Below are 16,523 nucleotides of genomic sequence, written 5' to 3' on the forward strand. Positions count from 1 at the left end.
ATTGAATAAAATTACTAACACTTTAGCTAATTACTACGCTCTTCTCTCTGCACTCCCCAGTCCATTCTGCCTTGGAACAGTATCCATCGCTTATTTTGACATTAGTTAGGGGCTAATCCTTTTCGTTCTTACCGATCTTCCTTTCTTTAGCCTAATCCTTAATAACTATGTGTATGTGTAGTGTGTGTGTGTGTATGTGTGTGTGTGTTTGTGTTTGTGTATTTGCGGGTGTATATAATACAAGGTGTGTTCCATATGGTTATTATAGGGGTGTATTTACGTTTACGTTTACGTTCACGTTCACGTACTCCTCAAGACCTAAATACGCACACTAAGTTTTTATGCTAGTTTATATCTCAATAGTCAATAGTTTAGTTTCAGTTATAAATATTTCAATAATAATTATAAACACAAAATGTTGGCTAAAGTCCAACAAAATAGAAGGGACCTTAGAAACGGCTTCAAATCGGGGCAATTAAAATTGCAATAATTGAAAAAACAAACACAAAAAAAAAATCACCAGATTAAAAGAAACTAAACGCTATGTGACACTCCCGTGGGGGGATTTAGCATTAAAAACTGGGTTGCTTTTACAAATTAACATGGCAAACGGTACACACTAAATATTGCGGTCTAAAAACTAAAAGTTAAGGACTATCTTTAAAAAAAATGAGTACAGTACATGGTGTTGCTGTTCATGTTCATATTCGGTTCGGTTCGGTTCGATTCCATTCGATTTACTTCGATTTTTGTTCGTCACACTTCAAGTTCTCAAATTAAATGTTTAGAAATATATATCACAATTTGTAAAAAGTTTTTAATGCATTTTTCCTTTGAATTACAAATTCAACAGTTTAACATTTAAAAAAAATGAGTGGAAAGAGTCGATAGAGTATTGCATTGCATTGCTTTGAAGGGGGACTGTCTGTCTGTCTGTATGTCTAAAGATTCCTTTTGATTCTCAGCTATCCAAACAAAGAAGACGCTTCTGAGTAATTTAAATTCGAGCATTCGGGTAAAGTATCTTTTTCGTTGAAAAGAAGTACGTGTTTGAAAGAAAAATAAACGCGCTGATCGATAGTTAAAGCATATAGTAAAGTAGTCGTAGTCGTATATACACAAAGCATTACGAAAGTGAAGCAGCTTTCAAGCCATGAGTGGGGGCTAGGCTAGGGTCTAGGGGCTAGGGGCTAGGGGCTAGGGGCTAGGGGCTAGGGGCTAGGGGCTAGGGCTACTACTGGTTGCCTTTAATCTCTTTACATTTATTCAACTGTTAGATTAACATCTTTACTTATTCGTATGCATATTTTGCTGTGTAATACTCATCGTTCGACATCCAAATGCTAATGGGCCAATGGGTAGACCAGACACAAAATAGGCTCGCGATCAAACAATACGAGCATTGCTCTGTTTTATTCTGTTCTATTTTGTTCTGTTCCACTCCATTCGGAGCTCTGTCCCTCTGCTGATGCATTAGATTCATCAATACGCTCTTGTAGCGTACATGTGGATGCCAATGCCAATGCCAATGCCAATGCAACTGCAAGCAGGCTGTTGTCCGGAAGGACACTGACTTAAATTCTAAAAAAAAATTCCAGTAAACATTACACACATGGACTACGCCTATTGTAAGCCTAAACTCAACATCAACATACACATACATATTTCTGTTCGGTTCCGGTGCACATACCAGTGCCGGTGCCGTTACACATCTGGGCTGGGTGGCCTGGTGACTAATACTAAACTTTAAGCTTGATCAAAGTTCATATTAATAAGTGTTTTGTTGAATGTTCTCTTGTGTGTTCTCTTGTCATGTGTCATTGTGCTGCTGTGGTTGTGGTTGTCGCTGTTGCGTATTTCACCTAATTACAAAATCTGCTCCTCAGCCGTCTCGCTGCTGTCCCTCTGCTCCTTTCTGCCCACGGCTATTAAGTAGTCCTCCTGCTCGCCATACTCCCCATCGGCCGCTTCACTCTCCAGCTCCACATCGAGCTCGGGCTCGAGATCGGTCTTGGGCTCGGGCTCAAGCTGCTGCTCCTCTTTGTCCTCCTCGACTCACGCATTCGGCTCGCCGACCCTGAGTTGGCGCCGGCTGGAGCTGGATCTGTGGCTGCTTCCTGTCTTGCGGCGCTTGCGCTTGGCATCGCGCTGGAAGGCCACGTTGCCGGGATCGTCGGCCAGCTGGGGATACTTGTGAATGCTGTGTATGTCAATGCCAATCCATCCATCGACGTCGCCGTGTTGGACGAGCTCCTCCTTCTCCTCCTCGGTCCAGTCACCGCGACCCTGGAAGCCGGCAGCTACCAGCTGCTTCTCCAGCTCCCAGGCCCTCTCCACGGCTCGCTTGTGGGCATGCTTGAGTATGCGATGACGCTCCTGCTCGGGATCCACGCCGTACTTGATGATCACCACCGCATCGGGGCCGTGGAGGCGCAGCTCCTTGGCCGCACTGCCGCCGTGATCGCTGATCTCGTGTGTTGATATGTTGAACATGCCGCCCAGGCGACGCAGCTCCTCGTTGTCGTCGCGTAGCTTCAGCACATTGTCCTTCACAAAGTAGAAGACGTCCTGGTCGTGTATGCTGAAGTGCAGGTCCAGGAAGAAGGAGTTGTTGAACACACTGCTCACAACGTCCTGCACCACGCTATTGGCTCCATCCACAACGCTGACCAGGGCCCGTCCGCCGATCGTCGAGAGCAGCACGCCCTCGCCAAAGACACCGCGACGGTAGCTGACGCGCGGCAGGAGGTTGCGCATCTTTGGCTCCATCTTAAGCAGCGGCTTGGGCACGAAATCAAAGTCACTGAACTTCTCGCTCGTCTTTTCCACAATGCACTCCAGCCCGGAGATGACGCCAAAGTCGGGGGCCAGCGTGTTCGATTTGATGGAAGCCTGGGGAGTGTACTGGGCCAGTTTGGTGTAGCGGGTGCTCTGCATGTTGTCCAGGTCGTAGCCGAACAGCTGCAGCCAGGCGTCCAGGTCGATCATGTAGTTCTGCGGCTTGTTCGGGTTGATGGGGTCGTTGTTGTGGTACCGGTAGATGAACACATCCGTGGGGTGGGACATTTCGGTGGCAAGGGTCTCCCAGAGCGGTGTCATCCATTGACCCACGTGGGGATCGTACTGCCGCTGCTCCGTGTAGATCAGCTTGGTGTGTGGATCGATCAGACCGCCGTGGAAGTCAACGGGCACAAAGAAGTCGGGCTTGGTGTCCTTGATGATGCGCCCGAACGGAGTGCGCTTAAGCTCCTTGACGATGCCGCCGTTCATGTCGAAGAAGGCCAGGGGCGAGCCGTTCTGATCGGTGGCGACATAGTACCTCTGATCGGCGTTCTCCAGGGCAATCAGCATGTCGCGGTCGTCGTAGTAGAACTTCATGGTCTTGCCTAGCTTGGGGAAGTGCACATGCGTGACCAGGTGCGGGGTCCGCGGATTGGCGTAGTAGTACTGTGTAGTGTTGCCCTTGTTGTCGTGCCAGGCCACCAGGCGGCTGCGGTCGTCATAGTAGTACCAGCTCTGGAACCGCTCGCGCTCGAAGGCGTGGATCAGCTGTCCGCGGTTGTTGTACCGGTACTTCTGCTCCCCTCGACGCACCACAAAGCCGCGGGCATCGTAGTTGTTGAACTCCACGTCGCCCAGCTTGATCACGCGATCCCCGATGTCGTAGCCCAGATTGAACTTCTCCCCCTGATCCACAACGCCCACAGTGTTGCCATTCTCGTCGTACAAATACTTCCAGTTGTTGGTGCCCAGGACCTCGATCACGTGGCCATCGGCATTGTAGTTGATCTTGTCGAAGGCCGTGGACCGGCCAAAGGTCGTCTTCTGCGACTTGATGCGGTTTCGCAGGTCGTAGTCCAGCTCCAGGCGGAACACGTCGATGTTCTTGACGTTCATGAGCACACTCTTGACGCGACCGTGCTGGTCGTAGTCCACAATGGTGAAGAATTGCTTGGCCGAGTCCTGGATGACCGTGCGGTTGAACGCGTTGCGTGTTATCTTCAGGTCCTGAACGACCTCCAGCTGTCCCAGGTTCTGGCTGTACTTGTAACGGGTCGTGGGCAGCTCCTTGTCGTCGATGGCCATCTCGATGCCGCTTAATCTGGCGTTGCCGTCGTAGGCGTACTTGAAGTGGGCCGAGGCCAGCGAGTTCTTGGAGCCGAACCGCAGCTTCTCGTCCTTGAGGATGCCGGCGTGGTACTTGAATTCGCGGCGCAGCTCGAAGCCGGGCTCCTGCACCTCCACGGACTTTACCAGGCTGGTGGTGTCTTGGTAGGTGTAGTGGGTGCTCGAGAGTCCCGCCAGAATTGTCTCCAGGCGTCCGGCGGCGTCGTGCACAAAGGCAACCTTGCCGGATTGGTGGGGGTGGATCTTGGCTAGGATCTGGCCCTCGTCGTTGTACAGAATCTCGAAGGGATGGCGGTTAATGGGCGAGTAGTACTGGTACTTGAAGAAGCCCAGCGACGTCTGCAGCGAGAACGAGTGGATGTGGCCACGCGGCGTGGTCAGACTCTGCAGAGCCCCGGCATCGTCGTACTGCAGCAGATAGTCCGAGCGGCGCGGCGTGGTCACCTTCAATGGCAACGATCCGAACATATCCTTGAAGGCATAGACCATGGTCGAGCCGTCGCCGTACTTGATCTCGTTGAGGCGGCCGTTGCGATCGAAGGAGTAGGCCTCCTGGAGCACGCCCCACTTCCAGCTAACCAGCCGCCCGAAGCGATCGTACTCCAGATCGACGTCCGCATAGTCGCCCGATTGCGGCCGGAAGCTGATGGGGCGCGAGGTGCGGTCGTAGGTGACGTTCAGCAGCTCCTGCTTGTCGTCCACCATCACCACCACAGACTGGGTCTCGCGATCGTATTCCAGGGTCAGCACATTGTCTCCGTTCACGCGCAGCTTGCGTCCCACCTCGGTGACGGGGCGTGGCGTTGCCTTGTTCTGCTTGCCCGGCAGCTGCGGCTGCTGGCGACGCACGAAGTAGCGCCACTCGAAGCGGTTGGCCAGATCCCCAGCGATCTCTGTGCGCTGCTTGGCCGGCACGGGGTAGCTCTCGCCTAGCAGGGGACTCTGTTCGGCCAGAATTGTGTACGGGGCCACCTCCATTTGGAGGGTGTGTCCCCAGGGCGTAATGCTGGTCGTGGAGCCGTCCATGTCGACGGTGGTGCGCGACTCGGCGGCTCCGTTCTTCACGATGACCGTGGCTCCCTGGATCAGCATCGACTGCTCTTTCTGGGAGTTCTCCGACACCTTCACCATGGCTCCCTTCACGCTCAGGTCGAAGCTCAGTTCGATGACCCTTCCGGTAGGCGTCACGGCAGAGGTGAGGCGGCCGAACTCGTCGTAGTTGTAGACATATGAGCGTCCGGTGGAGTCCAGTTTGGTCTTGAGGAGTCCCGTGGGGCCGTGGTACTCGTAGGTGACGTTGTAGTTGTCCGGCGTGCTCAGCTCGTGCAGCATCTTCATGCGGGTCATGCGCAGGCGGCACTTCTGGCCCTTGGTGTTCTCGATGGAGTTCACCTGCGAGGTGTAGTCGCGCAGCAGGAACACCTTGTTGCCGGCCGCATCCGTGACGGTGCTCAGCTTGCCGTTGGAGGTGTTCACGTTGTAGGTGAACACGTACGTGGTCTCTCCGGTGAGGATGTTGCGCGTGGAGACGTGCTGCCCGAACCTGTTGAAGATGTAGATCTCCTGCATGTCCGGCGCGTAGATCTCGTACTCCCGCGAGGGGCTCGCCTCGGGAATGCTCGACATCACGGACCGTATGCGGTAGTTGGCCTGGTCGGCAATGTGTACGTGTCCGTCGGGGGTGACGGCCAGGGCGGCAATGGTGTTGAACTTGGCGCTTGTGGCTAGGTAGTGCTCCGCCTCAAAGCAGTCGCATCCGCGCTCCAGGCAGTTGCACTTGGACTCGACGCCCGCGAACGGTGCAATGCGTCCGTCCGTTCCGATCACTCGCACGCGGTTGATCCTTTGCGAGTCGCTCTCGGCCACGAATAGCTCTCCGAGGGGTCCGAATGCTATGGATTGTGGCATCACCAGGGTGGCGTGTGTGGCCAGATCCGTGTCGTAGGCCGTGGAGGCAGTGGCGCAGTGCAGCGGCCGACCGGAGATCACTCGAACGCGTCCGTCTGGGGTCATGCGCAGGATCATGTGGTCGTCGATGATGTGCAGGGTGTTGTCCATGGGCGAAACGGCCAGCTCGGTGGGCCAGCGCAGGTGCATCTCCTCCAGCTTGAGGGTGCCCTCGCAGGGTATGGGCTTCCAGTGCGACTTGTGCATGTGGTTGCCGATGAGGGTGCTCACGATGCCGTCCCGATCCACCATCCGGATGTTCGTTCCGTCCGCAAAGTACAGGATGTTGTCGCTGGAGATGGCAATGCCCTTGGGGTACGCCAGCTTGGCGTCCTTCGCTAATGCTCCGTCCCCGCAGTGGGCCTCGTCTCCGGGCAAGCAGCGCTCGCCGGAACCCACGATCGCCTCCCAGTTCAGCTCCGGCTGCGAGTAGTCGTTGGTGTCGCGCACACGGATGATCTGGTGCGACTCCGGGTCGGAGACATACAGAGTGCCGTCGAGCGGACTCAGGGCCATGTGGTAGCGGTAGGACACGCGAGTGGCATTCAGCTTGACGACGGTGCGGATGCTGCCGTCGGTCATTATGCGCCGGATGTAGTTGAAGTCGCCGACAAAGAGACTGCCATCGGGGGCGGCAGCCAGAGCGACGGGGGCGAGCAGACGCTGCTTCATGGCCAGGCCGTCGCAGTCCAGGCACTCGAGAGGTCGCTGGTGGCCATCGCCCATGGTGGTGAGGATGATGCGGGGCTTGTTCCGCAGGTAGATGTTCGAGCCGTCGCCCTTCTGCAGGATGCCCTCGTGGAAGTTGTAGCGATGGTGGATGTCTAGGTTCCAGCCGCCCACCTCCGAGATGGACATGTCGTGGCCACTCAGCTTGGTGGTCTGGATATCCCAAACGGTGTCCTTGCAGTCCGTGTATTGGTAGCCGACCTTGACCACCGCCGTGGTCACGCCGTAGACGCGCTGCCTGTAGATGTTGAGCCGGTTCCAGGCGTACGTGAACTTAATGCCCGGATCGGCCTCGAAGACGCGCTCGAAGAGGATACCTTCAATGGTGATGCGGAGGTGGATGAGGTGCAGCGTGGCGGGTATTGTGTCGGGGGTCAGTTGCAGCTTGATCGTGGACAGATAGCCGGCGGCGCGGGACGAATGATAGACCAGATTCAGTCCTGTGCCGGGAATCTGAAGCGATTCCTGGATGACCTGCGACTCTGCGAGAATGGCACTGCGGTCGGGACAGGCTCCTTGGAAGCCGTGCTTCCAGGAGGCGAGCACCACGGGCTTCATCAGGTCGTAGTCGTGCGAGAAGCACGTGTGCGTCGTTGTCGTGGCCACGCCCTTCTCCTCGGACATGCTCATAACCACCACGTCGATGATGACCACCTCGTTCCAGGGCACCTGCACAATGCGCGACTGGGGCCGGAAGGGCGCTCGTCCGAACTGCAGGGTGACAGCCCCTCCACCATTAACCATGAGATCGAACCAGCCGTCGTCGCGGGTCAGCGTGAAGCCCTCCAGTAGAGTGGTCGTCGAGACTCGGACACCCACCAGGCCCATGCCCAGCGAGGTGACGACGCGTCCGCGGATTACTGCCGATCGGCTGTGGGGATTACAGAGAACAGAGATTAGTGGGGTCTCGCAAGGATGGGGTGTCGTTTGAAGGATAGATACATATTCATATCATCTATTGTAGATATGGATGGCTATGGCTATGGCTATCAAGCGGTTCGAACTGAGGACTGGCAACTACTTGAACAAACAACAAATAAGTAGTACTCATAAATGATAAGAATTCACACGCACAGAACATAAGACTCGTTTCAACACATAAAGGTATTACAAGTTGAACAATATATATAGTGTGTGTGTATGTATGTAGTATATGTGTATGTGACCTAGCATTGACCTAAGTACGAGAACGATTCAGCGATTCAATTCGATTGAATCGATAGCTTAGACATATATCATGTATGTTCAACTAAAGAACCCAAAGTATGGTATTTATCAACGCTTCGTTTGGGTATTTGATATCTTCGATGGTTGATAGTTGATATTTGGGTTGATATTGCTGGTTGTCTGGAGCGTAAAGAACTTAAAATATTGTAAACTACCAACCAACCGAGCGCCTATTGGAACCAAAATAAACTACAATATTTCAAAGAAATGATAATGATAAGAACGTTAATGGAAATGAACGAGTTTTCGAAATAAATAGCGAGTGGAAACGAATGTAACGATATAAGTATAAGTTTAAGTATAAGTATAAGTTTAAGTATAAGTTTAAGTATAAATATACGTTTAAGTATAAGTATAAGGTGTACCAAACAACCATTGAGAATTAGTAGTAGAGTAGAGTAGTATGTTTTTTTTTAGTATTATTTTAGTACCGCTTTTCGCTTGCTTACCTTGCATTGAAATAATTCCAAAAAATGCTGTTAGTATTATTGATTTTGATTTCGATATCGATTCGAATTGAGCAACGAGTAACGTGTAACGAGTAACGAGTACAGATTACCGATTACCGTTTACCGAGTATGGAGCAACGAGAGCGATTAGCATTCGTTAGTTAATGCAAAGCATTTCGAATTCGTAGTAGACGCGTAGTTCGGGTTTGGTTAAGTGAGTGGAGTTTTGTGAGTGGAGTGTGTGTGTGAGTAATGGGTGCGTGTGCGTGGGCGTTTGCGTAGTTAGTATCGAGTAGTAGTAGTAGTAGTATCGAGTGTAGTAAGTTTCGAGTAGAGCAGGAGTAATTTAGTATTACATTAATACGGTTTAGGGAGCGCGTGTTTGAGAAGAAAAGAGAGCAGAGAGAAAATAATTGAATTAGCATGGTTGTCTATGGTCTGGTTAAGTGTTGTGTTAATTGCTGCTCCTCATCAGATGCCTCATTAGATGCCTCATCAGATGCTGGCATTGGCCCTAGCGCAGTTGGTTTCGATCATACCGAAATCGCCAGATCCCTCCACAAGGGTTTAGCTCGGCTCGGTTCGATTCCGATGCGATATGCGATGGCCCTTTGTGAAGGGTGCTCTAACTGGTTAACTCTACCTTAAGCGGACCTTGACTTAGACCTAACGCGGCAACGACTCTTCGACCTCCTAGTGGATATATGGTACTTATGCGCTAACTTAGGATGTTTCTGTATATTCTTTATGGGAGATGGGGGGATTCGTTGTAAACAAAGGACATATAGGGATTCATATTTACAAGATTTTTGAATGGGATTCTGGTTTGTGGTGGGATATGTTTTCATTTTGGGGATTTGTTTTAGACGAGGGCACGAAAACGAAAAACGTAAATATTTAAACATAGAAAATCAATTAATTATGCAAACTATTTGATTATTATTGTTATTTTTGTTTTTTGTTCTTTGATGGTATACATATATTGTTTGATATATGGTTTATCCAGCTAGACTTTCGTAAGGTGGGATTTACGGGATTTGAATTCGATTTGAATGCCAATTGCGGAAACTATACACAGCCTTGCGACTTCGATTTCGGTTGTAAACTAAAAAACTCTGAGCAAAAAACCAGGACAAACTGGCTACCAGGAAGCACCCACCTCTCGTTGAAGGTCTCCAGCTTGGCGTAGTTCTGCAGGCTGCTCTCGTCGATGAGGAACTTCATCCGCTCGAAGAAGGAGGCGGTAATGGCCGGCGGCTGCTTCCGCAGCAGCACATCGATGGGCTTCGGCGCCGACACGCACAGCTGGGAGGTCTTGCACACGTGGCTGGCACAGCACTCGGGATCCTCGCAGTCAACCAGGCCATCTGTGGAAAATTAGTTTATAAATCGCTCTTGCCATTCTCTCTATCTCTATCTCTCTCCCTCTTCCTCTGTGTGTGTCTCACCTTTGTCATTGTCCTTGCTGTCGCCGCAGTTGAGCTCCAGTGCGATGCCACAGTCCGGTCCGTCCCAGCCCTCGTAGCAGCGGCACTCCCACTGACCCTCGCCGCTCACCCTGCACTGGCCGTGTCCGGCGCAGCTGTTGGGACAGCCCTCGATGGTGCAGTGCTTGCCATTCCACCCGGTCACACAGAGGCACGTTCCGTTCTTGCACTGGCCGTGCTCGTTGCAGCGGCCGTCGCAGAGCTTCGTGTTGCAGTACTCGCCGCCCCATTCGGGGTCGCAGGCGCAGGCATCGCCCTCGCAGCGTCCGTGCTGGCCGCAGTCGAGGTCGCACAGCTCCTTGGAGCAATCGTCGCCGCTCCACTTGCCCTCGCAGGAGCAGGTCTGGGTGTCTAGGTCGAAGCTGCCGTGGCCCGAGCAGTCGGGCAGGCACTGTAGGGCGTCCTGGTCCATGATGGCGCAGTCCGGTCCCTTCCAGCCCTTCTTGCAGATGCAGGTGCCGTCGGCGCAGAATCCATGGCCCGAGCAGTTCGGGTGCGGGCAGTCCACTGGGAAGGAGATGCACAAATATTAGTCAAGACGGATTTACAAGGATATGCACATGTGCGAGCACTTATAGCTAGACAGTCGAATGGATTCTGGGTGTACCTTCTTCACAGAATTTCCCCTTGTAGCCGCGCATGCATTGGCATTTGCCGCTGACGCAGTGGCCATGCCCATTGCAGTCGGCCACCTCGCACTCGTCGTGCCGCAGCGAGCACTCCTTGCCCTTCCAGCCGGGATTGCAGATGCACTCGCCGTTGATGTACTCGCCGTGCTGCGAGCACAGCACCGGGCAGACGCTCTCGCTGCAGTCGTCACCTCCGAAGCCGGGGTTGCACTGGCAGTGCCCCAGCAGGCACTGCCCGTTGCCGGAGCACCCGTTCGGGCAGTTCTGGGTCATGTCCTCGGCTATGGCCGCGTAGAAGGTCAGTTCCTGCACATCCCCGTCATCGTTGTAGAGCGAGACGAACCAATGACCCGGCTCCATGTAGCGTGTAACCTCCCGCGTTATGGACAGCTGCACGGCGGGCCAAGCAGGCGAGCAGGCGAGCAAATGACGTGATTCGACATATGATGTGCGACATGTGATGTGCGATATGTGATTTGAAAGAGAACCAAAGCGTTAGTATATGTATTAGCCCAAGGGGGATGCGCACTACTTACGTGAGCAGCCCGTGCTGTGCGTGTGCTGGCGCTGAAGCCGCTGAGCACCTCCTTGAAGTGGTACTGGGTGTGCGTGGGCAGGGCGTTGCGGCGTCCGTACACCCCGATCGAGGCTCCGCGCGGTATGGTGTAGTCAAACTTGACGTATGCCGGCTCCGACTGGTAGAACTGCATGTTCCAGTAGCTGTACGGCTGGATCTCCTTTGTCAGCTTCTGGCCGAGCGTTATCTGGCCAAAGGTGGTGCCGTCCGGTGGGAAGCTGCGTGCCGGGAAGGTGCGGGCTCCTTCAGGTGCAGCAAACGCAAACGCAACGCAAAAGCAATCGCAATTTTTTGGGCAATAATGGGATGAGAGGCGGGACAAAGAGTAGACAGATACACGGGTTAGTCAACGATTCGGTCTTTCTCTTTCAAGTATACAAGTATGAGATATAGTATAATACACATGATATATATTTATTGTGGCAGGGTAGTAGGCAGTAGTTGGGGCTGGGGACTTTGTACAGTTCTTAGCCTAGTCCTATCGGTTCGCTGGCTTCCCCCTCAATGAATGGAGCTGGGGATCCCCCTCTTTGTTAGTGGATGACCAGATGCTGATGCCTGATACTGATGCGATGCCAGATATTCATGCTTGAAGGTTGTGTTTGTACATTCAAATGCGGGGAACAGTATGAGGAGTGATTCAGATTGAGTTTAGTAAGAAGCCTTAGACTAGAGTTAGTATTCTGTACAGCGTTTAGTCGGGGTTAGTCGATTGCTGGTTAGTCGAAAGCTGGGCCAGGGGTTAGCAACGAATGCTGTGAGCACAATTCACCTTCCAGTATGAGTATTGGCATTACATCGGGGCATGCACCAGCACCAGCACCTGCACCTGCACCAACACTCGGTTCAGTATAGGAGGCGGCAATGTTGTTATCGAGCTCGGTGGCGGGGTGGCTAGCGGGGGGGTTAGTAGCGTTGCTGGGCGCAGCGGATGTGGCAGGCATTGGTCCCCCCGTGTCAGTGTCCCCGTCACCGTCACCGTCAACGACCCCATCCTCAGTCCCAGCGTCAAACTCTTCTTTTGGTCTCTGCTGGGGCTGGGGGGCACCGACACTCAAAATGGTCCCCGGTGTCGTTGTTGGAGCAGAGTCAATGTCAACGTTCTCGTCCATGTACACGGGCATGGTGGGGGGCAGGCAGCTGCAGGGGCAGTCGGGCATGCGAGGCGGTGGCTCCGGGACACAGCTGTTGTCCGCACTGCTGTCCGCCGGCTGGGATTGGTGCTGGGACTGGGACTGGGACTGAGGTGTCCTCTGCTCGTGGCTCAATACTTCCTTGATGGTGTGCGAGCCCCCGCCCGTGGGCACTTCCACGTGCAGGGTGTACACGGAGTCGCTGCCGTCATCGGTGGCTATCGTCAGGTTCACAAAGATGCGTCTGCCGGGCTGATCAATGCGCTCACTCACGTACGGCTTGAGCGGCTTCAGATGGACGGGTATCTCGTTGTCCTCGTTGTCCGCCTGCTGTTTGAGCACCTCGTTCTCCCTGACAGCCTCAGGATGATCCGCCTCTGTCTTTGGCTTTGGCTTTGGCTTCAGCTCTGGCGTCAGCTCTGGCTCTTCCTTGCTGGCCGTCTTGTAAACCTCCTCTTCATTGGAGCTGAGAGTTTCATCCAGTTTTACTATGTCAATATCCTCATCCTCCTCAAAGGGGGAGCCATCGTTCAGCATTAGGTCGGAGATGCTCGGACTTGTTCCTAGTGTTGGAAGTGGTGGCAGTGGCAGTGGCAGTGGAGATGGCGATGATGGTTGCTTCTCGCGGTTCTCCTCAGTCGCCCTGCCTTTGTATCGAAATTAAGATCAATAAAATGTACGAGTGCCACGAGTGGTGCACTCTGGCTCAGGAAGGGTCCTTCTGTGTGGCTAATTTTGTGCGAAAGCACGTGAGAAGGAAGTGTCTTGAAGGGATCCTTCTTGGTGGGATATCCCCACCTAATAATAAGTATTAATTTTACACAATTTAGTTTCACAAAAGACCTCCCTCGCAACCACTTCCTTCTCCCTGCCTCTCTCTCTCTCTCTCCGCTTTGGGATCCAACAAGATCCACATCTTTGCCAAGATGAGCCCACTGTAAGGACTCTTCCTGAGCGTAATTCCATCTCACTGGCATGGCAGTTGGATTGATTTATACCTTGTGCGGGCGGCGTCTCCTCCTCCCCGGCTACCTCATAGTTGTCAGCTAAATCACGCTCATTATTGTTATCATCAATGGCAGGTTTCTCCTGCTGCGGCTCCCCAGACTCTTTCTCCTCCTCCCCATCCTGCCCACTGATTTGAAAATCATTTTCCTTGGCAGGCATGCTTGCGGATGAGGCGGCGGCGATGAGGAGGGTGCTTTGTCTTTGCCTCGTTTGCTGCTGCTCCTGGCTCTCGGCTCGTCCTGGCTGGGTGTTGATTTCAACAATGTCATCGGTGTCACTCCTCAAAAGCGTCCCCGTGCCCGTCTCCGGCGCCGGCGCTCCTGAGCTGCTGTTGTCAGTTTGATTATCGTCATCAATAACAGCAACAAATGTGCTGGGCTCCACCTCCAGCTTCAGATCCAGCTCCAGCTCCAGCTCCCGCGCCATCTCCGTTGCCATCTCAATGGTATCGCTGGTCTCTTCGAGATGCTCCTCCACCATCTGCTCCATCGCCACCTCCTTCTCCACCTCCGTCTCCATCTTCAAGTCATATTTTGTCCTCTTTTTGACCATCGTTTTGGCCGCGCTCCGTAAATTGCTGTTTAATGATTTGCCAAATTGTTGCTCGCTTCTGGGCCTCCTCTGGAACTCCTTCTCCGTATTCGTCACCGTCTCCGATTCAGCCGTAACTTCAGCTTCAGTTTCAGCCTCGTCCTCAGCCTCATCTTCATAGACATAGTCGCTGATGTCGTCCACAAAGCCTTCGTCCTGGGGCTGGGCACTCAATACGCTATCGAATTTGGGCAAAGTTTTATCGTAATTACTTTGCCCTGTCCTCGCCGGCTCTGTCGCAATGCCGGGCGGGACATTTTCAGCCTGCTCCTGCTCCAGGTCCAGGTCCAGGCTTTCGCTAGTAATTAAGTTGCTGAAACTTCCTGAAACGTCTGTAGCCGCCACATCATCATCGTCATCGGCAGCGCCATTGCCATACTGCTGCTCCTCAAACCCCTCGATTAAACTTCGTCGATGTCGATGTCGATGTCGCTCACCGCCTGCCCCACTGACTGACAGAAGCGTTGACATTGCTCTTCCTACAGCTAAAGTTAAAGGCAGAGAGGTAAAGGTAAAGGTAAAGGTAAAGAGAACGAACAAATCGAATCGAGACAGAGGTTCGTACACTGTACACAGTACACTGTACACTGTACACTGTACCGTACTGTACTTTTTAGCCTGTACGAAGGAGGCACCGTTGAACCCCTCTTGCGGTTAGACCCCAGGCCCACGCCCCTTTAAATTAAGCGTAAAATGTATTTTTAATTCAATCCCAGTTGTCTAGCTTCGAGCTAGTTCACCGGCTGACAGACGACAGGTGGCGACGGGGGCTATATTTAGGGCCCCAGAGCTAAACTCCAGTCTGCCGACTGCGAGAGAGAGAGAGAGAGAGAGAGAGAGGGGGGGATAGCGTTTGATGTCGACTTCTGACAGCTCCATTGCCTACTGACTGTCGACTGCTGACGGCTGAGTGCCACACGTGTGACAAGATACAGATACAGAACCCCTGGACCCTTAATCCTACAGTCATGGAACAAATAATAGCTAAATATTTCGACTCTTACGAGCCACAAAACGCACTGTACACAGTGGCAAGGCCATGGCCATGTTTTTATCTTGGAAAATAAGTAGAGACGCACTCAAATGTTATTCCTATCGCTGTCTTATCGCGTGTCGCTCTCAAGCCGAGCCCTGTCTGGGTACAGTTGCCTCCGACACAGCCCATACAAAACTTTCAACTGTCTCTATCTCTCCCCCTGTCTCCCTTGAGCATCTGCTCCTCTCGCTCTGTTTCTCTGTCTCTCTGTCTCTCTGTCTTTGTGTCTGGCTCTGTCTTGCTGTCAATTCAAAAAAGTAATTAATGCAATATTTTAGCCCGGCAAATCCCCAGGAACGCACTCAACTTGAACTTTAATTGAAAGAAATGGGAGAGGGCGTTCCGAGATATAATGAAGCCGGCATTCAAATAATCCCTATCCCTATCCCAGGATCCAGTATCCAGTATCCCAGTATTCAGTATTCAGGATCCTGTCTACTGTCAGCCGCCAACTTGAAGCGAAAAAAAATAAAACCTACAAAAACAATAAACTTTTTTGTCTCCGCCAGAGGGCGCTAAACGCTAAATACCCCGACGTCTTGAGTGTCTCTCTCTCTTTCTCTCTCTCTCTCTCTCTCTCTCTCCCCCACTGAGGCCTCTCCCCGCCTCTTGGTGTCTTACGAAACTTGCGAAAACTCATTTAAAAATAATTAAAAGTTGTGCATAATTACCTCCATTATTGGCATTCGCCAGGGATGAGGAGAGCGACGTCGAAGGCGTCAGGGAGGACTGCGAGGATGAGGTGGCCGCCGAGGACGTGGCCTCTGCGGAGGAGGCGGACGTCGACTGTAGTCCCTGGGCCGTTCCGCTGTTCGATGTGGCCGTCGTGACGGCGGCCCCCGATGATCCTCCGCCAGCGCCTCCGGCGAGTCCTTGGCCTTGTGCGGTTCCAGTGCCTTGTCCGTTCTTGGCGCGTACCGAGGAGTTGTGCAGTTTCGAGAGGTCCGTGTTCGTGCTCTTGGCAGCCGTGACCTCGGAGGCCTCGTTGCCGACTAGAACGGTGCAGGGCGCCGGATGGGACCAGTTCACCACTCCGGTGATGCTCAGCAGGACCACCAGCAGGATGGCCACGCACAGTGCTGTGAACGCCCCGATCATGCAGGACGACGAGCAGCGGGCGGCCAGATCCTTGCGGAAGTTCATCGGCGCCGAGTAGTGGTGCGACGGCAGTCCGTTCATGACGCTCGGCGGCAAGACCGGCCCTCTGCAGCCTCCTCCCTGAGTGCTGCGCTCGTATCCGCCCTTCAGTGTGTCTTTTGTGGGTGTGGAACAGGCCGAGCCGCTCTTGAAATCGATGGGAGAGCCCTTGTTGATGTCTGCAAAAGAGAGATAGAGAGCGGGAAGGGTCTCGGATTAGTTATCAATTCAAACAGACGAAATGCAGTCACTCGTTAGCATGGAATGGCAATGGCAATGGCAATGGCAATGGCAATGGCAATGGAATCCATTAAAATCCCACCAAATTCTGGCATGGTCATCCTTAAACTCGGTTCTCTTGGAAACCGCAGGGCGGTCATGTCTGGGGGTCTGGGGTCTGCGATTGTGCGGACCTTCCGCACACTATTGTATTTTGCTTATCGCC

The 16,523-nt window shown here is 52.9% G+C and overlaps 1 protein-coding gene across 1 annotated transcript; it reads right to left on the reverse strand.

The window, feature by feature from the left end:
* Positions 1–878: 878 nt before the first annotated feature.
* On the reverse strand, positions 879–16,084 carry LOC6603732 (teneurin-m). The gene is made up of 6 exons (XM_026994285.1): positions 15,613–16,084; positions 11,133–11,416; positions 10,575–10,986; positions 9,929–10,474; positions 9,640–9,847; positions 879–7,675 (listed from the first exon to the last, which is right to left on the reverse strand). The coding sequence occupies exons 1-6, from the start codon at positions 16,082–16,084 to the stop codon at positions 2,056–2,058; spliced, it is 7,542 nt and encodes a 2,513-aa protein (XP_026850086.1). The 3' UTR covers positions 879–2,055.
* Between the last annotated feature and the right edge of the window lie 439 nt (positions 16,085–16,523).

The sequence above is a fragment of the Drosophila persimilis genome, unplaced genomic scaffold (genome assembly GCF_003286085.1).
Source record: "Drosophila persimilis strain 14011-0111.01,24,50 unplaced genomic scaffold, DperRS2 tig00001758-arrow-arrow-pilon, whole genome shotgun sequence".
In the NCBI taxonomy this organism is placed as follows: Eukaryota; Metazoa; Arthropoda; class Insecta; order Diptera; family Drosophilidae; genus Drosophila; species Drosophila persimilis.

What these genes read in the sequence shown, in the direction of transcription:
- LOC6603732 (XM_026994285.1), bottom strand. Translation starts at nt 16,084, where the DNA reads ATGAACTTCCGCAAGGATCTGGCCGCCCGCTGCTCGTCGTCCTGCATG. An exon ending in GCACAGCACGGGCTGCTCAC is followed by an intron (nt 10,987 to 11,132) that starts GTAAGTAGTGCG and finishes CCCGCCGTGCAG; the next exon opens with CTGTCCATAACGCGGGAGGT. An exon ending in CAGCAAGGACAATGACAAAG is followed by an intron (nt 9,848 to 9,928) that starts GTGAGACACACA and finishes AATTTTCCACAG; the next exon opens with ATGGCCTGGTTGACTGCGAG.